The 22036-nt window shown below is 42.2% G+C and overlaps 1 protein-coding gene across 1 annotated transcript in view; it reads left to right on the top strand.

The window, feature by feature from the left end:
• bcl3 (BCL3 transcription coactivator) overlaps positions 1-21569 on the top strand; it is a 46560-nt gene extending 24991 nt beyond the window's left edge. Inside the window, exons 4-10 of the mRNA XM_074654924.1 lie at positions 9650-9758; positions 16374-16575; positions 18819-18907; positions 19030-19107; positions 19386-19553; positions 20041-20140; positions 20768-21569. Of these exons, the coding sequence (XP_074511025.1) occupies positions 9650-9758; positions 16374-16575; positions 18819-18907; positions 19030-19107; positions 19386-19553; positions 20041-20140; positions 20768-20886 (865 nt within the window). The 3' untranslated portion in view covers positions 20887-21569. The remainder of the gene's footprint in view (positions 1-9649; positions 9759-16373; positions 16576-18818; positions 18908-19029; positions 19108-19385; positions 19554-20040; positions 20141-20767) is intronic.
• The last annotated feature ends 467 nt before the right edge of the window (positions 21570-22036 follow it).

The raw sequence follows: 22036 nt of genomic DNA, 5'->3' as shown, positions 1-22036 counted from the left end.
GTGGCAATGGAGACTTTGATCTAACACAGTAGCCTGGAATCTATAGCACTTGAGTCTGACCTGCTTGAATGAATAGGCATTGCATCACATGTATGTGTTAGTGTGTGTTGAACAACCTATAATTTCAAGTCGCTCAGGGCGTCCCGTGATGGGGGGGTTGGGAATGAGAATACTGTACAGGACACTGGAGGAGTTCTCGAGACCACATTAATGCAAATATTAAACTGTAACGCATGGTTACTTTACTTTGTCTAAAGTTTTAACACCCACCCACCCACACACAAACTGAAATGTCATATGAGAACACACACACACACACACACACACACACACACACACACACACACACACACACACACACACACACACACACACGTCATATGACTGAAAACGTAGCATGTCCAAGAATTAAATGACTTTGATGTTGCGGTTTCAAAAAGTATCAGCAATATTTGCATCCATTCGAAACAAACTCGTGATGACCAACATTTAGCGGAGCCATAAGTCCCGTGACATGTCACAGCTGCTTATTGTCCCATATCTGCTTCAGAGATAATCACTATGACATGTCTGCTATTAACAGATAGTGGCAGGGGAAATAAGAAGAAAGCAATGCATGTTGATGATGAAAAGTACTTTATGTTTTTTACTTTATCTCACTTTATCTATTTTTATACTTGCAAAGGGATATGTCTGTATTAGGGATTGCATCAAATTAAGACTGGTCCTTATTCACAGTGTATCTCCTAGAAGCAAAATAAACTTGTACCAAAATTGCTCCTTTCAACTTCACGTTGTGCTAGGCTAAATTCCTGCTGTTTAACACATTTTTGCATCAAAATAAGACTTAAAATAAGGTTCTTCTACACCTGAATTCAGTGCATTTTTGTTTTTCCTAACGAGTAATATACAGTATATTACTCTTCTTCCGGATTGCAGCCGCGACATTCAGGAACGCATTTTTAAACATCAATATCGCAGTCGATCATGTGCGTTTAATTGTGGGAAGCCAAAATCGTGATCGCGATTAATATTCGATTAAAGGGACTGTTTGTAAGAATCAAAAATTGGTTGTAACAGCGACACCTGTGGCCATTAAAGTCAGCGTCCTGTTGCTCGCCCGTGTGCATGCGCTACCTGAATGTGAGCGAGCATCCGTCAAAACAGTGAGGCGACACACGTCAGCTAAAACCACCATATCACTCTATATTTCACCTGCTTGGCAGTAATGTTAGCTGACCAGACGAAGGTTTCTCCATGAATCAATGCTGATCCTAGTGTTGGCTTTTCCTTCTTCAGCCTCCCGACCGCGGTCGGAGGGAACAGGGGAGACACTGGCACCCGGTCAGAGACGATAACGTAACTCGCTGTGGAGCCCTGTCACTTCACAAGACACGGGAAACTTCTTTTGGTCTGGTGGAGCTGCAGCAGTTATTTCTGCACAAACGTCCACTGTACATTCACTAGATATTCTCAGAGCTAAACTAACTCTTCTGCAGTGTGTAGTGTGCGCGCATGCACGTGTAGAGGTGGAGCGAGAGAGCGAGAACGAACACGGTGTGTGAGTGAAGGCAAGCAGGCAAGCAGAGGAGCAGAGTACAGCAGAGACTCCGGCCCTGGAGATCAAAGCTACGGTCTCCCCCGCTTCCTCCGACCGCGGCCAACACTGTTTTGCAAGACGGGCTTCACTATATATAACTTTTCGGTTTTTGTGCTTCCGTGTAGTTTGTGTTGGAGTCTGAGTCTGAACAGCGTAGCCACACGAGAGCGCGCATGGGACACCGACCCGGATTGATTTATACGTGTAAGAAGTTACAAACAGTCCCTTTAATTGTGCAGCCCTAGTCTGTATATATATTTCTTTTTGACAGTGTGGCTCCTTAAACACTTGCACCCTATAACCTGTTTTTATCTTTCACCTTGTTGTCTTATTAGCAGTGACTTTATTCAACAAAGCTGCAGTGCAGAGACTTTTCACGAAATCGAACACCTTTGTAATGAAGTTGAGACCTTGTCTGGCTTGTGAAATACCTACATGTTGCTTTGCGGTTGTTTGAAGCTTTGTGTGAATTCTGAAGAAAGAATCATTCTCAGCCCCCTGTACTTTTCACACTGTTTGTATGTTCATGAGTGTGTGTGTGCTTTGTGCGTGCGTGCGTGCGTGTATGCAAAATGTGAGCGGCGACGAGCGTGCGTCTGCATTTACGTCAATCGAGCCCCTTAGTTTCGGGAAACCCAGTGAGCGCTGAGTTTTTAAACACGATTGCGGTTTTTCTCAGGTGTCTCTCTTTCTTTCTCTCTTTTCTTCTCTGTGTTTTTAAATGAATGATCTCGAAAAACCCAAACATCCTCTCTTCACTTCCTCATTTACCGCTCTCTCTGTCTCTCTCTCTGTCTCTCTCTCTCTCTCTCTCTCTCTCTGTTCATTTTTGTTATGTGTCACTTGCCATCATTTGTATGTGAGATGTGCAGACGTGTTGATTCTCTTACAGCTCCTTCAAATGAATTCCTACATGCTTCCAGTCAGTCGATGCATTTACCTGCACAATAACACCATTATATGCAGTTTTGCAATACTGTTTATTAAAACTGTCACGGGTCATTATCTTACTTGCAGACTTAGATCATTTCAAATTACTATGGCTTGTAGACCAAATACATTTTTTTTTTTTTTTTTTTAAAGTTATTTTTTGGGGGCATTTTTCATTTTTTTATTGACAGGACAGTGGATAGAGTCTTGGAAAGGGGGAGAGAGAGAGAGTGGATGCGGAAAGGGCCACAGGCCGGATTCGAACCCGGGCCACCGCGGCCAGGACTGAGCCTTGTTACATGGGCTCCCGCTCTAAGCAGGCGCCCCGACCAAATACATTTTTGTATGATATTTTGTTTCTGCACATGCAGTTTCTGCATTTTTGGCTCTGAAAAGACACACAAACACAACAAAACAAGATTAAAAATCTACTGCCACACCAATGGTTCTGTGAGGCTATACACATGCTTTGAATTAAATGCATACGTCGGCATGGCAACATGCTCACATTTACAGCGCTAACATGCTGATGTTTAGCGGGTAATGTTTATCATGTTCACCATCTCAGGTTTACACGTTAATGGTTTTTTAACTTGCCCAGTCAGACAAGTGGGTCAGAAGTGGGTCTACTATTTTTACTTCCCCCATACAAATCGTTTTATTTATTAGCGGTTATTAAGTAACAACAAAGACTAAAGTTAATTGTGATGTTTTATTCGCCTGGCTCTCAAACTTGCACCAAACTGCGCGATACATACTATGTACTTACTTGCGTAGTGTGTGAATTTCAACAGGGTAGTGTTGTCTCAAATCGCACACGGCTGTTGTGCACTTAACGGAAGCTCGGTAGATCAGCTGGTGATATGATAATCAGCCACGGACATCACGCCGTATCGGCAGTAATTCAATTGTGACTACAGAATAGTGGTACTTAGTGAAAACAACACACGTATAACTGAAATTTGTGTAGTTCGGTGTTCACCGTTTCAGTTGCAACTGCCGCAGCTTCCTCGCCCGCCATTTTCACAAGTTTGAAAACGTTTTTGTCTGTTTTGAGCACAACATCAGGGTACGTAGAGTGCACTGCATTTTGCCATACTTCTCAATGTGAACGTACTTATACACCCAAAATAGTGAGTGTAAGTACGGAAGTATGCAAATTGAGACACAGCATTTGTCTTTACCCGCCGCCATTTTCTTGCGAGTGCCCGATCGGTACTGCACATGTGCAACTCAAACAGAGATGAGAAGGAAACCAGATGACTCAAGTTTCAAGTTTAGTTTAGTTTATTTATAAAGCACATTTACAAACAACAAAAGTTGACCTAAGAAGGCTCTCTCCTTAGCTACTTCCATCATCAGCTCCTGAAACAAAATTGTGTTTAATTATTTTTTCATCACTTGCCCGATCGGATTAGATAAGTGAGTTGCAAAATTTATTAGCCCGACGTGTCATTTTTACTTGCCCTGGGCAAGCGAGCAATTCTTATTGTTGAGCCCTGCATCTTAGTTTAACATGTTAGCACGCTAATATTTGCTAATTGGCGCTAAATGTAAAGTACAATTGAGATCGATGTAAATAGTTTTTAGGTTTTTGGAAAGTATTGGACAAACAATTTGGAGTGATGAAAAGTCAGGGGATCACCAAAGTTATTGCTATTCACCCTGAGAGGGACATGACGTGCGTATAGAAAATTCCATGGCAATCCATTCAATAGGCCTGGAGACGTTTAACCCAGAACCACAAATGTCGACCTCATGGTGCTAGAGGTACTTATCCCCAGAAATGTACCTCTGTTTTCTTCCTCTCATTTTGTAGTGTGTGTTCTTCAAACTACCACACATCCTTAAGGACATTACTCTCGTCCAGTGGTTTTCAAAGTGTGGTCCGGGGACCCCCAGGGGTCCTTGAAGGGGTTCTAGGGGGTCCCCAGCATAAAGGGGAATATTTTATTTCACTATAAAGCCATCCATAAATAACACACTAGCCGTGTTTCCATTCACATATTTTCATTTGCATGTTGAGGTACCGCATTAGAAAAGCTGTACGGAAATGGCAAAATTCGATAAAAACTTATTTTTACGCTGGCTTGAGGTGGTTTTTGCCTGTTGAAAAAGAGTTAATGCACCAAATGGGGTATAGAAATGCCTATGCCGAATAAATTCTGACGTAGCGGACATTTAACTCACATGACTGATCAGCTGTTTCTGCTGTCAGTGTCTTCTCGGATATTCCCATAACGTGTGAATGCTCGTCTTCGTCTCCGGACAGCATGAAACATTGGCCGATACTCGCTCACATGAAAGAACAATTACAACTTGCCCAATTGAGATAAAGACCTCTCTCCATTTTTATATCGTAGATGGTTAGACGGCCAGGCCGAATTGTTTTGTTTCCGGTTCGCAACTTTCTTTACTGGTGGATTACAGCTATGCATAGCCTATAGCGTCAACTTCTTACCAAACTATCGCTGTCGCTGAGTTTATTCGCTCCAAACCAGTTATTGGAAACAGGCATTTCTTTTTTTGTGACATTTCAAAAGTTTGCTTAAATACCACTTGACAATTGAATGGAAACATGGATAATGACAGAATGTATGACTATTTTGGTTATGGGTTTCATACACTTTATGTAATAAAACATCTAAAAGCAAAAGTCCTATCATGTGGGGGACCCTGGGACAAAATCTCAAATGGGGGTCTGTGGTCTAATTTGTGTCAGTTTAGGGAACCTTAATGTGAAAAGGTTTGGGAACCACTGCTCTAGTCTAACCATCTAATTTTAGCATTGACAGTAATCAAAGTCTTGGTATACGTATGTAAAAGAACTGGGTCAGACAGCCACTAACTCATTCCCTGTTTACATCGAAACAACGACGTAGGAAATGACGGTGCTTGCTTATGGCGTGAATGGGTCACTGTGGGTTATATGACCTAGGTCCACAGTCCTCCTCCGACCTGTTTTGCTGTCGTCCAACACTGCTCGACTGTGTTAACACGAATGAACACGAGTTCATACTATCTGTGAGATTGTGCATGCTGTGTTTTGTACTGCAAGTTTTCTGTGGACGTTGGCGACCTGATATTTGCACAAAGTAATATTCAATATCCTGCATCGTCCGAGCATTGAGCTCAAATACTGTACAAATAGTTGCTTTATAGAAGCTTCAAGGGTGCATCCTCACTCAATAACTCTCTGGCTGACTCAAGGTTTAAACTGAGTGCTTTACTGTAAAATGCACTATGACGGCTTTTGACAGTTATGATGAATGAAGAAATGCTCTGGGAAGAAAACCCAGGTCCAACAAATCAACAAATTGCTTGATCATCCCGGTTTTACTGTACTGTACAGTATGAGACGTAAACCATCATTTCTCGTCAACTGGACTGTGGTGCGTCTCTGCTTCTCTTTTGTTTACTATTCACACACACTGACACATCACCTCACTGCTCAGCTGGTCCACAGACCACAGGATGTGTTCGGATCATTCAGTCTGGCTACGTCCTCACCCTCCATACCAAACAGGATACCGCAGCATGGTGCTGTCTTCTCTCCCTGCCTCCTTTTTTTTCTCACAGTCTCTTTTCTTCTTTCTTTCTCACACACGCAAATACACAGTTACACTGGGACTGTCAGTGTTAATGCGGCGAGCTCGGGAGTCCTGTCTACGTCAGTGCCGCTGCGCCTGGGGTTATCTGGGGCTGTGGTCTGCCCCACTTCCAGGAACTAGAAACAGTTCAGTTTCATCTAAAGAGAAAAAGAGAGAGATGGCTGATAGATAGAATAGAGTATAACAAGATAGAAAAAAGTCACTTTATGCCTATATGAAGGCAGCTATTCATACATTAGTTGAGCTCAATGCTTATAGAGATGAGTAGCTGTGGATATGCTGTAGCATGATAGGACACTCCAATCGCTATAAGATTTATTGCTGAGACACTGCAGGGGATTTTTAAGTCAAACGATGGGTGATGATGATAGCACGTACAGTAAATATGATAAGTAGATATTTGTTGATACAGCTGTGTTCACTGTGCTGAGCTCAGTTACAGGAACAAGGACCAGCTGAGGAAAGAACCACCACGCTCACTCCGGTTCCAGCATACAGTTCTGCTTTTTCTGCTGCTGTTCGCTCTGATGTCAGGAGCGAGTCATCTGATTGTTTATTGCCGTTCCAACCTGCTCTTGCGTAGCAACATTTAGTTTGAGAGCTGATGTTCATGCTGGCTCATGCATGTGCAATTATGCACGTATGTACACATGCACATACATGTTTATGCACCATATGCATTTCTTTTTTGGGTGCTCAAATTTAAAGCTGCCGTCGCGAACTTTGAGCAAATATGACAAAAAGTTATTTTTATGAAACGGTCACTATATCCTGACAGTAGTGCATGAGACATATAATCTGTGAAAAAAAAAATCATGTTCCACTGGGTCCTCCTGTGCTCTTAATGGCATTGCAAGGTTTCACAGCACCGAAGGAAAACAACCAATCAGAGCCGAGCATGTGGGCAGCTATCAATCACTGCTTGCGAAACTCGCAAACTCCGATCAAACCGTCAAACTAGGCAGCGCTGATCAAATATGAATCAATATTCTGTTACTGTAATGCCTATTTAAATGTTTTCAGAAACAAGTTTGTGACCCGACTGCCTCGTAGAAAACAGTCAAGCCAAAACCAAGCACCGCCCACCGGCCTTCCTCATTTTACAGCTAAACCGTGCACTACAGGATGTTTCTGAAAACATTTAAGGCGAGAAATAGACATTACAGTAACAGAATATTGATTCATATTTGATCAGCACTGCTTAATTTGACAGTATGATCGGAGTTCGCGAGTGATTGACAGCTGCTGTAGAGACTGCTCGGCTCCAATTGGTCGTTTTCCTTCGATGCTGTGAAATCTTGCAAGTGCCATTAGGAGCACCGGAGAGCACAGAGGAACATGTTTTTTTTCTCCACACATTATCTGTCTCATGAACTACTGTCAGGATTTAGTGACAGTTTTATAAAAATAACTCTTTTTTATCATATCAAAGTTACTGACTGCAGCTTTAAAGTTTAATTATATACACAGACATAGTAGAGCATGACTTTTTTTCCCCCTGCAACCACCAAGTGAAGGTTGGCACATGTTCATCCTTCAGTTTAACAGACCAGAGGCATTATTCTGTTCGTACATGCCTTCATCAAGTTGTCAAAGAGTTTGAATTCTTCCACTGTGAATATAGAGATTATGTAAACTGCTTGCTTTATGTGGTTGGAAGAGATACTTAGAGTAATGTGATACTGTGATAAGGTAGATAGACAGATAGACACTTGAACCACACCCAGTTTTAATAAAATGTGCAGAAAAGTGTAGTTGCTGGGTGCAAATGTAGAACTTATCATTATGCGTCACAGAGTCTGTTGTTTGCTCAAAGAGGGCTTTAATCTATATGTTTTTTCAGGCAGGAAATAACTGTCGTTAATGACTCCATGTCAGTGGGACACAGCGCTGAGAGGAAGTGTTGCAAGTGATTTTGTCATAAGTACTTATTTTCTGACCTCAAATTCTCTGCAAGGGTACTTCTGACTTCTCAAGAAGCGTCCTCGTTTCCTGTGTCATGGTTGTACTGTACGTCTGATTATGACTTCTCAATTGGATGAAGCTGATTGAGTGAACCTACAGAAAGCCCCTGTCAGAAATTATGCAGCTTAATTGGCTGGTTTTCACAGCAAGCAGAGAGCGAGATAAAGAATGCTGCCATTGTTATTGACAACAGGAAGTGACATAAAACCAGTCTGGCTCTTACTGGAAGCTGCTTCTTCTGACAGCTAGAAGAAGAATTAATCTGAAAACTGCTATAGGGTTTTCTATAACATCCTCCCCCCTCTCCCCCCTTCCCGCTTAGTTCTCTGCCTTTCCCTGTCCTAAACTTTAGCCTGCGTTTGTTCTTTCGCTTCACGTAGAGACCACAGATAGTGGTTTCCCCTTTAGTCTTGATAAGGGTGTGATAAGGGGGGTGTGAGTCATGCCTGTACATCTGTGAAGCTCCTCGGTAGAACTGTCACTGGAATAATTAAGATGAAGTGATTTAGTAGAATTTGCTGCTTCTGATAACAATCTTCACAGGTTAGATTTGAAGGCCATGAAGAGAATGCGGGATTTTTCATCTCAAATAAGTGTTATAGACTATATTTATTTAAAGATGCTCTGTATGCATTAATGTGGCAGCGAAGAGAATGAAGTCACTCTCCCTCTGTTTGTGTTGTCATCTGAGCTTCTCCGTGCTCTGTTGATATCGCCGGGCTGACCGTGCCTGCCTTTTCATGCATGTGAGCCTGCCCCACTGGCTGGCTCACTGCTCTCATACAGCGGTTACTGCTGATAGTTCATTCGGCTCCAATGAAATGATTGGACGGGCTACCTGTCTACCTACTTGCATGCACTCTGCACCTGCACTCTGCACGTGCACTCATTGCACGTCATTGGAGTCAACATCATTGTTTACGTTATTAAGGATAATTTTGGGGTAGTGGCTTTGGAGCGAGGCCTGAAGCGACGGACTGTCATGTTGCCGACTTGGCGTCATTCTTGCAAGACTTAGGGCCTTTTGGAGCTAGTGCTACTAGTATACTTTCATTGGAAAAGAGTTGGCAACACTGGGCTGGTGTTTCAGTCGGATCATTTTAAAAATCGATCGTACTCTTGCAATTAAATTACCAGCCCTTAAGTTGACCTTTTGACTGACTTTATTGCTACAGTATGGGAAAGTGATTTGTAGTGCACTTGGTTTAACAGTTTGCAGTCGCAAGGTTTGAAAAACAAAAACTCCAACTGCCCTCAGCCATGCAGCAAATCCTAATAACCACATAACCAAATAGTGCTGAAATTAAATGCCATGTCATTGTGGAGATTATTGCAACTCAAATCAATTTTGCACATACGAATATATAGCATCTTTACCCATATAGTACACACATTGTGTCTGTTCCGATTAGTTTAAGCCAAGAAATTACCTTTCAGTTGGTCACAATGTCAGGAAAACATGTGACCCTGTTAAATAACCATTGAAAACTTCTGCAACATTAGTGTAAAATTCTTTGTGTCTGTTTTTTTGTATTTATTACAGAGCTCTCCATATAGCGGTGGTGCAGGGGGAGTTGGCCATCGTCTGCAAACTGATCCAACTCCTGCTGTGGGCTCGCAGAAGCCTTGATATCTACAACAACCTCCGTCAGGTAACACAAATGCACTTTAAATACACACATGCATGCACACATAGCTGCTATCATTACTTTTACAAATGCATAATTTGAATCAATAGTTTGACATTTGAGTGATTGTCTTCCTTTCAAATGTGGCATCCATCCAATCCACAGATATTTTTTTCTATTTCATAAGAACATATGAAAGCGGTCAGCGTCAGTTAGTACTGCGTGATGAAAGATAGACGTAGAATAGAAATGCGATGGGGTTTTCTGCCCTTTCAACCACAGCATGTAAAACACATTCCCCTGCTGCCTCACCCTTCTGATAACAGTAACATGGAAAAGAATGAAAGAGGAAGTGCTTGGTTTCCTCCTTGCCTTGCACCGCGTTATCGCACACGCTTACAGTCATGGCGGCTGATGGTTGGAATTCACCCTTCCTGGTTTCTCCACCTGTGCTCGCCACATGCCAAAGCCATGCACATGCTGGGAAGGACTGCACGTGTATTCCAGTGTTTTGTATTATTTTGTACATGGTTTTCTAGTGTTCGGTTTCTCTACAGGAAGGGATTTTCAGAGTTTGCATGTGGGTTTACCTTGTTGTGAAATTCAGAGAAGAGAGCCAAGATGATTAAGAGGAGCAAAGTGTGACTCCCATGACCTCTCCTGAACCCTGCACTCATATCTCATGTCTTGGCCTTAACTAAAAGCACATGAACAGGCTGGAAAAATGACATGACATAAGTTGCAAACATGTGGCATGGGAGACACCCCAGGCAAAAACAGCATTTTTCATGCACTGGTCAATTTTGACATTTTGGGCTATTTTGCTTCCAATTTTTTTGTATTCGGTCAGACTAGTGAAAAGAAAACATCCAAAATACACATTTAGGGGTTTATATTACTACACTTTATCTATTTGTGTCTGTAGATTTCTCCTAAATTCACCAAAAGTTGACATTAGATAATGCCTCATTTGCATATTTAAACATAACATTTCAAAAAACTTGTAATACAAAAAATAATTGTCTTAATGTAAGTAATCAACTGGGGAAGTTTCATGGTGCTATCTATTGTTTTGTTTTTTTTGTTTTTTTATCCCTATTTACCTGTAGTGTCTTGCAAAATGTATGGAATTGAACAATACATATCTTAAAGGCCTCAAAATGTGTTTTTTCTCAGACTACAGAAATCTCCTCTTCAGTATCACTTACACCAACAGTTTCAGTTTCCTCTTCTTCCTCTTCTGAAGGTTTTTACAGAGGGGGTTGTTTATCATTCATAACCTGATTTATAGAACATTTTCTTCCCAAAAACATAGCGGAAATGGATTTTTTTATGGCTGTTGAGAGTATTGTCGGATTTATGTAGTGATATAAAGAGATATCCAAAATCCCCTCTGTAAAAACCTTTGACTCTAATATGTCAACAAAATTAAACAAGAATTTTGAACCTGGCTTTATCCAATGTTCAGATTTCTGTTTTGGAAATGTATGCAAATAAGTGCATATTTCATAAGATAATGCCTCATTTGCAAAATTTCAGAAAACTTGTAATACAAAAAAAGAAAAGAAGAAAAAATTGTCTTAATGTAAGTAATCTACTGGGAAAGTTCATGGTGAGATCTATTAGTTAATTTTTAACTCGTATTCCAGCACTTAATTTGCTTTTATTCTTGCATATAAAGAGTCTGACTGACACTGTTTGTCCAGGGTAACTTTGGCTATTTACAATATTGAGAAATAGACTCAATGAACTTTCACAGAGGTGACTAGTCTCTCTTATGTAAAAAAGGGACTGCACCCTTCAACCTCAACATAAAGGGATAAACGACAGAGTACTTTACTGGAAGGAGTACAAGGAATTGTCTTTGAGTGTTTCCCAATCCAGGGCTGTCCCAACCACTGGCTGTAAGCCAACACTCTTCCCCTCTGTTGTCTCCACCTTCTCGCCCTGCTGCTCTGCATTCTGCCAGCTTTCTCTTTTTCATCCTTCAGCAGAGAAAGCACCTGAGCTGTGCAGAGTTTAGTTCTCAAGGCTGGGGTTTCACACCACACAGGACACCACAGGCTCGCTTACCAGAAATAACGCTAGTGCTATCATCGGCTGTTGTCTTTCCTCATCGCTGAGGCTTGACAGCATAGGTTTTGTGATATCCTGTGTCTACCCTGTGTATGAAAATGCATGCACGCGACACACACATACACACAAACACACAAACTCTCTGTTCACACACTCACATATATTATGCCACTTGCAATTATAACCAAAAAGGGAGATTTTCAGGCACAGATCCCGTCACAGTCATTTGCCTACCAGATTGTGTGGTTTTAACTGAACGCCAGGCATAAAGAACAGACTTCAAAAGGGAACTTCTTATTTTTCAAAACATAACGTTTACCAGACGGACCTGAACACATTTTCTGACATTGGCCAACATCCCAAAGAACAAAGAGACAAAGAATAAGAAAAAAAATAAAATACAGCTTTTCCAATATTGATGACAAATCCTGAGTTTCTGTGGTTTTGCTTATGGAGCTTTTTGACAGAGTGTTACTATCAGTACCGTAACCGAACAATAGTGCAAGTGTCAGTGCTGGATTTGCCTTCCACTCCACAAACTACTATGCTGGTAGAGACAGCTGTTTGATACTCCCACACTGGTCATGCTATCAGTGCGGCTGCACAAACACACACTATAGTTGGTGCTCTCCCCACAGCTGATGGTGTAGTGTGTTTTTCTGACACTAGTGGGGTTTGGGGACTGAATCCCCAGTGGCCACACACACTAAAACATGCACAAATGATCATGTGCTTTAGATTAAATACATCCACTAAAGTGCATGTGTTACTTCTAAAGGGCAGTATGCAGATGATCTACAACGATTCAATAATTGCCTCTTTGAAGACATGTCTGTAAATGGTCACATTCACTGTTGAAATCTTTTATTCACGTCAGTTCAGTTTGTTTATGTGCATGATGACATGCTAACATGCCATTCTATTTTTTTTAGTGTGAGTGTGTGTGTGCATGAGCGAGACATCTGTGTGTGTGTTTGTGTGTACTTTAGTATCCTTGTTCCGAGAAGTCACATGACCTCCCCCCCCCCCTTGCTATGGGCTGTTTCTCAACATACCTTGGTTCAGAGGGTAGTTTACGGGGACTTTCCCTTAATGCGCGTGTCTCTCTCTCTTAAACTGTCTCGCTCTCTCACTACTGTTTTTTTTTTCATATCTCGCTGCATATATCTTAACAGAATTTAGAGTACGTAACCAAAACTGGTGAACTTCCTGATGCTATCAGGATAACTGTCAACAACGCTGATGTAAAAGCGTGTGATGTTTGTTTGTGCAACGCTGCTTGTTCAACCCTCTAGTGTTCACCACAGAGGAGCAGTCTCTGTCTCTTAGTGTTGCCTTGCACCTTTCTTTGTGTTTGGCACTGCCTTACACACCCCGGGGCTGTTCTTCATGCCCAGAAACCTCCTCTCATCTCTTCACCTCCTTCATGTTGATCTGCTCATTTTGCAGGAATGCAAGTGCACAAGGACAGACCCAGGGGAAAGAGAAGGGATTTTCCCTTGTTATCCTGTCTTTCCCCTGGACTCCCCTCGGCCGCTTCCGTTTCTTCCTCATTCCTCCGTCTCTCCGCCCTGCCCCCCCCACTCCCTTCCCCTTATCTTTGCTGGAGTTTTGTTTTAGTCACTCTGAAATCCAGGAAGCCACAGCTAGACTCTGCCAACTCTGAAAGGTCTATTTTTAAGGCCTTAAAAGGCTTTATTATGGAAGGTAATTTCTTAAGTCACGGAAATGATTGAAGAGGATTCTTCCATTCATGTTTCTTTAGTGCTGTATGGGGTCAATTTAGTAGCTTTTCGCAATGACTGATTATTAAAAAAAAGGAAATTTTATGATGTGTGTGTGTGTGTGTGTGTGTGTGTGTGTGTGTGTGTGTGTGTGTGTGTGTGTGCGTACTTTTGTGTGTGTTTTTCTATCCGTAAGTGTGTGTGTGTGAGTCACAGAATTCAGGGAAACAGGAGCGCTGCAGGGAGGAACACTGGCATTGACACACTGGAGGAATTCCACTGAGACGCTCTCCCACTGCTAGTCTACTTTTTTTTAATAGTCTTTACTGGAACAACCCCCCAGCACGCACACACACACACACACACACACACACGCACACACACTGACGTACAGTAGCAGTACAGCAAAAGTGAAACTTAGAGCAGCAACCTGTTCCTGATTGCTATGTTTATTGTGTAACTTGAATAGCAGCTTTAAAAAGTCCAAGTAAAAAGACTTCCCTTTATGGCACATTGCTTAATTTATACTGAAGGATGTCAGTGCCCTCCCACACCAGAGTTGACATAATTATTAACAGGATGATACATGCTGAGCTCACCCAAAGGAACATCCTAGATTGCTCAAGCGAATTCATTCCGCACGTAGTTGATTCATCCAGGCAAACACCTGGTGAAATGTGTGTGTTTTGGTTTCCCCCGTCCTTGCAGGCTGTTTGTCTCTCAGAACAGGTCCCTCCTAATTTTGAATTAATCACGCAGTCTCACTCTAGGGTTGTTGTTGTTTGCTCTGTGATATACGGTGCAAAGGTCTCATCTTTGTCAGCTATTTTTTGGACTTTTGATTTGATTGCTGCCAACTATGAATATTGGCATTATGTATGTGCATGTATTGGTTAGGTGTGTCTGTGTGTTTGCGGGAATAGGCACGGAGTACAGGGAGTACATGTGCCTGCATCTTCTGATCTTCTGATGTGTAATAACGATAATCTTACCAGACATGGTTCCTTGTTTATTTATATAAGGCGTTGGCCTGTCCTTATGGGCATATTGTGTCTTTGACCTTTAACCTGTAGAACAGGTTAGAGATGAAAGGAGGCTTGACTAGAAATAATAGAACGCTTCCTCCAACCTCACTTACAAGATGTGGTGATTGTAAGATTTCCTGAATTCATACCTTGTCATTGTTCCGGTCTGGTATTCATCACTATTACAGTGGATATTATGATTTTATAACTCTTAATTTGTCTGTCTGGCAGCAGAATATCTGGGGTCTGAGAAGTGAAGCCAATGCGGAAGTGCCTTAAACTTGCATTCTTTCTAATAGCCAGCAGGGGGCGACTACTCTGGTTGCAAAAAGAAGTCTGATTGTATGGAAGTCTATGAGAAAATGAGCCTACTTCTCACTGATTTATTACCTCAGTAAACATTGTAAACATGAGTTTATGGTCTCAATCGCTAGTTTCAAGTCTTCTTCAATACAGCATGATGTTAAATTCTTAAATTATGGTCCCGTAAGGCAGGGTATGCTTTAGGGCGTGGCTACCTTGTGATTGACAGGTTGCTACCACGGCGTTGTCCATTCTGGGAGTTGTCCGTGTTATCGTCTTGCAACTTAACCCTTTCACAGTGTGTTTTCAGTTCATGAAAGTTAATTGTAACATGTTGGTCGCCTAAAAATGTCTTATTCAACGTTCGGTTGTACTTAGCTCCACCCTCTCGTGTCACTTCTGTTTGCAAAAAACCAAGACGGCGACAGCCAACTTGAGGCCTCAAAACAGCAGTCCACAAACCAATGGGTGACGTCACGATGCCCATGTCCACTTGTTATATACAGTCTATGCTCAGGTCTGAACAGTAAATATGCAGCTACAGACAGCTGCTGGTTTAGCTTAGCTTAGCATAAATATTGGAAACATTGGGGAACAGCTAGCATGGCTCTGTCCAGAGGTGACAAAATCCGCCTACCGGCACCAAGCCAAGGACAACTCTGGCACAGATATAACCAGATATAACGTGTTAATTGGTGAGCTTTAAAGGTGCTGGTAGGCGGATTTTGTTACCTTCAGACAGAGGCCAGGCTACCTGTTTTCAGGCTTCGCAGTAAGCTAAGCTAACTGCCTACTGGCTCTTGTTTCATGTTCACCATACAGACATTAGTAGTATCTTCTCATTTAACTCTCCATCCAACCTGATCTCATGGGAAGGTGTATATAAATAGCGCTGAGCGTAGCATATTTACGTGAATGCATTTACAATGCAGTCAGTACAGACTACACGGCGTACAAATGACACACCAAAAGCAAGAACGATGTTCTTGTTGTTCGCTTTTGCCTTTGGCATTATCGTGTCATTCATTCGCCTTTTCGTGTGACCGGGCTGCTCCACCTGAAAGAAGTGTATTTTTCCAAAATATCTAACTGCTCCTTTTTACGGATTTGCAATTCGGAGATGATCAACAAAAAAGGCCTTGGGGGAGGGACCACTTTATTACATTTGGTGGAAATCCGGATCTGGGATTTCCACTTTTAGTTGAGCATCCTTATTCAGAACATCGACACTAAGATAGATACTTGTTTCGAAATAATGGCATCTATACAGGGTAAGAAATCCATTTATCTCAAATTTGAAGAGATAGGAAGATGTCTGTGAGGACTGCAGAGAGTGGGAGCATTGTTCAGCATTAGTGGGGGGTTCACGCTCTCTGAATGCCGTCTAGTGTGTGCCACAGTGTGAAAAATTAAAACTATTTATAGAGACAGTATATTGCCTTTTGTGGTTAAGAACCTGAATACGCTGGTTTGTTTAAACTGTCATTTTTTACTCTCATCCTCCCCCTCAGACTCCTCTTCATCTGGCCGTGATCACCCAGCAGGCAAACATGGTGGAGACTTTGTTGAGAGACGGGGCCGACCCTGCCGCCTTGGACCGTAACGGCCAAACAGCGCTCCACCTCTGCTGTGAATATGACCAGCGTGACTGTCTGTCTGTTGTGCTCCCTTGCCCATTGTCTTCCACATGCCTGGAAATCAGGAACTATGAGGGTAAGTTGTAATGAAAGAAACCGAAAGAAAGTAAGATCTAGGATGACTCACTAGCTCTTCTCATTGAGTTATTTAATCTGATAAAGCCTTGTGATTGACCATTTCTTCCTCAGTGATTTGTCTGTTTAATTTAATGAATACAAGCGAAGTCATTATCAAATTAAGAGAATTTGGATTTAATAAAGAGACTTATATAAAAGAAAAAAGTTCCCTTTTTCTCATATGTGTTTGTGACCCAGTTTTCAATTACATCTAGATATTGCAGACACTTTCATATATGTGCAAGCAGTAAAATGGTAACATAAGTGAACAACCACATAGACTACCTCACTAGTTTGTTGGGGGATGTGAGAGATGTGAACCCTCCTTCAGGTAACGGTGGGTTTGGTTGTTTTTTGCTGTGTGAGTGGGCAGAGCAGAGGACATGTCCTTCCTCTGTGGTCTGGTATATTGTCACATCTCCACAGTATGCGTGTGATGTCACAGCACAGGAGACATTTTTAGTGTGAAAGTAACAAGTCTGGGTACGGGAGAAAGCCCCCAAAATACACACAGGCTCCTCTTTCGAGTGGAGCTGAGTTTGTACGTTGGGATCAGATCTAATAACATGACAGCAACTTCAATTGAGTAATAAAGTCTACCTACTATCGTTTTAATGGCATAGAATCAAAGATTTCATGTCCAGGCAAGACTAAATGTTAAACCTTTATGCCCTGAAGGTTTAACAGCCCTGCTTCAAGAGTCCTAACAAAGATGAAGAAAAGGGAACATATCACACCAATTCTCCGGTCTCTCCACTGGCTTCCTGTGTGCCACATAATTGAGTTTAAGCAGCCCGTTCTCATTTCCAGGGCGTTAAATACTGTGGCTTTGTAACAGCTGTCGGCGTTTGATACCACCACACAAGGCCTTAAGCACCAGTATGAGTACAGTTTTTCTATTAACTACAATGTAAGCCTATCCGTGGCAACGATAAACGCTCAGATGAAGTGCGCCGGGAGTGACTGTGTTGACGTAGTTTAAAGAGTGAAAAGCCACACTTAGGGCGGGTGGGAGAAGAGGTGGATGGGTCCAACAAACACAAGGCTTACACGTTACAATCAGCTGTTCGTTCATGTTCCGTGTTCACAAGATTCAGTTTAATTTTCACTTTAGAAACTATGTTTTGAGCCCAACCATGTCGTTTTTTTCCTAAACCTAACTAAGTGGTTTTGTTGCCTAAACCTAAAGTGACGCGATATAGTGGAGTACGTGTTGTTTTTAAGATGCCCCTACATATCTTTTTTGGTGAAAGAAGCCTCTCATGTCATCTGGTAGCAGTCTGCTAACCAGTCCAAACAAAACCTAGAGGAGCAGCATTTAGTTATTTAGCTTCACATAGCGGAAAAACACTTCCAGAAGATGACTTGCCGTAGCATCCTGCACTGTCTGCGATTTCATCTTTTTAATCATTTTAAAATGTTATAATATTTTTAATATTGAAATTACTTATGCTATACTTCTCATGTAACATCCTTTAAAGGAACAGTGTGTAGCATTTTGGGGGATCTATTAGCAGAAATGGAATATAATATTCATAACTATGTTTTCATTAGTGTATAATCACCTGAAACTAAGAATCGTTGTGTTTTCGTTAGCTTAGAATGAACCCTTCATATCTACATAGGGAGCGGGTCCTCTTCACAGAGTCAGCCATGTTGCTCCGCCATGTTTCTACAGTAGCCCAGAATGGACAAACCAAACACTGGCTCTAGAGAGAGCCTTTAACGTTTTTACGTTACCTGAAGGCCGCCGTAGTTCTCCAACACACTTGTGAAACTGCAGTAATGTGAGCTGCAGAGTGCAAAACTGTGGTACCGCCAGCTGCCGTCCGACGTTGCTCCTAAAGTCGAATGGCATTACCATGGTTTTGCACTCGGTGGCTCACGTTACCGCAGTCTTAGAAAAGGAGGAAAGAGCAGAGGGATACTCAGTTGGTTGCAATCTGCAACCACACCACTAGATGCCGCCAAATCCTACACACTGTACCTTTAATACGTATATAAATCACTAATTTACCTTTTTGTAGAAAATGTGTCATATACTGCCTATGTCTCTGGGAGTTTATACTGTGTCTATACAAATAGGTCCATGCAGGAATGTATTTATGCATTCACCTTGATTTGTGCACACCATATGTGTGTATGTGTATGTCTGCAATTGCTCACTGTGAAACTCAGGTTCTGTTTTGTCCCTGTTCTCAGGTTTGAGCCCTCTCCATCTGGCGGTGCTGCGTGGCCATAAAGATTTGGCCAGAATGCTGCTGGACGCAGGCGCTGACATCAATGCTATGGTCAGTCCCTGTGCTGCAATGACTCAGCACTGACTAAGTTTCACAACATCACAAATTTCACATTTACCGTCTGTGCATCCTCTTGACTTTTCCCATGGTGCTTTCTTTTCTTCTCTAATCAGGACATCAAAAGTGGTCAGAGTCCTCTCATGCATGCGGTGGAGAGCAATAACGCAGACATGGTCCACTTCCTCATTGAGGTAATGAGGGTGTGTGGGCAGGGGGGGAGGAGGGGAGAGAAGGGCTATTTGATAAGTTTTCTCTTTCCATGTCATAAGTTGCATACTGAGTTTCCCATTCCTTTCTAGCTTATAGATAAGTCTATAGTTCCTTAATCTCTCCTTCTTAAGCATTTTCTCTTTTCCATCTATCCTATCTGATCTAACTCACCTTCTCTTATGTTTCATTTTTGTATAACCTCTGGCCTTCTTTATGAATCACATCTGTGTTAACTTCTTCTGTTTTTTCTCACTTGCAGAGTGGTTGCGATGTCAACAGCCAGTCATACAGTGGGAATACAGCCCTGCACGGCGCCTGTGGCCGAGGTCAGGTGGAGACAGTGCGGCTGCTGCTGAAGAGTGGAGCTGACAGCAGCCTCAAGAATTACCATAACGACACCCCTGTGATGGTGGCCAAGAACAAGAAAGTGAGCAAGGGGATGACAGAAAAGAGAATATGCAGAATAAAACACACCTTGCTGAAATCCAATTCTTACTGTATTGTTTGTTTTAGCCTTTTTTATGGTTGTATGTTGCTGCTTCAGGAAAATTGAGATAGTGTCAAGAAAACAGTGAACCCTAAAATAAGGTTGCCAAATTGACTGTGAACGACTTCTTTGTGATTGTCAAAAATTTCAATCAGTCACTGTAGTTTTACGATGGAAAATTCCACCAATACTTCATTTACGTCAGAACAAATGCAAAATCATCTTGACTCAGCTCTGGGTGGGATAGTAGGAAGAAATGGTTTAAGCCAGAAATGGAAAGCAAATGTGTGTATCCTTCCCTCTAGAGGACAGACCTGAATGGTGCAGCGTTACTATATTTTTGTTTGACTCATTTGTTTGTAGATCACTGTGACACTCACTTTAGGTCATGCATGCAAGTTTGTAAGAGTGTGTAAATATTTTGCAGATAGCAGATGTGTTACGAGGGAGAGGCTCCAACCAGATAAGAGTCCAAGATCAACACTCTGTGTCTGTCTCACCACATGGGAGCAACCTGACAGAAAACGGTAAGAAAATGCACACAGGTTCACACAACAGGCTGCATATATAGATGGACGACACGTCTCCACTTCCTCCCGCTGTACAAAAGTGAAGCCAAAATATCCCGGATACCGGAGCTGCCGTCATGAAATTTTGACGTCATTTGGAGCCAGAGTCTGCGTAGTAGTGATCGAGGGGGCTGCTAAAAGTTAAACTTTTCCCAACTTTTGTTTGGCCGCACTTTGCCGCAGAATCAAATGGCCGCAGCTCGCTGAACTCAGGAGCAGCCGCAGCAGCTTTTCATAGACATTGCATGGCAGCTCAGTGCAGGCTGCACATTGGCGCTGCTCCGGTGTGTATTCGGCGTTAAAGTTATATGTCCTCTCTCATTCTATTCCCGAGCCTCCGGCTCCGCGACTCAGAGCAGCTGTCAATCATGACATCTCACCCCCTTTTCTCATCCGCTAACATGAAGAAGGCGGGATTTATGACCTATACTGGCTTCATGCACCACTGAGCAACTCTCATAGAAATGAATGGGGCCCTGCCTCCAACACTGTATCCAGTTCTCTTTATACATTCATGGTTCACACACAACACAAACAGCCACTTAAATCACAGTAATTCATTTGTACTCTTTGCCTCTCCTTTAGGGTCCCCATCTTCCAACCACAGTCGTGGATGTTCACCTTCGACTACACCACACACCCCTCATCATAGCACCTCCCAGTCTCCAAAGACTCCATCTACGCTTGTATTTCCATTTTACTAGCTCACAGTTATTGTCTAGTGCAAAATGCATCTACCTCCACACAGCAAACCAACAAAGAGACTTCAATAAGGACATCCAGAAGAAGCTTCAGCTAATGGGATGACAGATCAGCAAAAGACTGCACCTGAAATTAGACTTCCCTACAAGCTGGTCTTCTTTTCCTGGACTCCATGAAAAAAGACATATGGCATCCCTCCTTGGGTTTAGGTGACTGGACAGAGTACCAGCCTGTAACCTCTCTGCTCATCCAGCTGCTGATGTGGGCATCCCCCTAAATGACTTGGACCAAACTGGCGACTGACAAGCTGCTGTAGTGATCAGCTGGATTTCTCCATGTGCATCTATGCAGCAACAGAAATGTGCCACTACGTGCAGTCGAGACTGAACATAAAGGACAGTTTTGAAACTGCCTGGAGATGACAGTAAATGATGGACATGGGCCTAAAATGAAGGGCAACAAATATAATATTTTGACACCCTTTTAAAAGTTGTATCCAGTCTGCTTACTTTAAGTCTGGATAATGTAACTTAACCTGCTTAATATTGCACATTTCTTCTTTCTGCCATTTGATAATATATGTCCACAGCACCCTTTAGATGTTTGTGTGCATATGTGCCTGTGTGTGTTGTTTTATCACTGTCAAAAGTTGTAGATATTTTTTATATAAAATGTGACCAACAGATTCACTTTTGTCATGTTTTTTGTTTTTAGACTTTTTTATGCCAACATAAATTGTTTACACAACTATTTACCAAAAATATATTCCAAGTGAAACAGAAACAATATTACATTGAAATAGAGCACGGATCTTACGGTTGTTCTTACAAACCAGATGGTTTAAAGCAGCTATCCTCAACCACTGGGCTGGGGCCCACTGGTGGGCCTCAGAGAGCCACCTAGTGGGCTGCGAAGATTCTGCCAAATGGTTAGATTAACTGCTATTCTGTATTTCAGAGGTTATAGCGGGCTCACTTTTAAAGCTAGAGTGAAGATACTGGTATCATATGAAACTATAAAAACCTAAGGAATCCATCAGTACCAACCATGTCATGCTAGCTTGTGGGGAAGGAGGTTAAATAACGCTCCAAACTTACGCTGAATTTTGGTGAGGAAAAACTGCCATGGACATTTTCAAAGGGGTCCCTTGAC

Source organism: Sebastes fasciatus, chromosome 12 (assembly GCF_043250625.1).
Source record: "Sebastes fasciatus isolate fSebFas1 chromosome 12, fSebFas1.pri, whole genome shotgun sequence".
Lineage (NCBI taxonomy): Eukaryota > Metazoa > Chordata > Actinopteri > Perciformes > Sebastidae > Sebastes > Sebastes fasciatus.
This window is presented reverse-complemented; position numbering and strand designations above follow the sequence as displayed.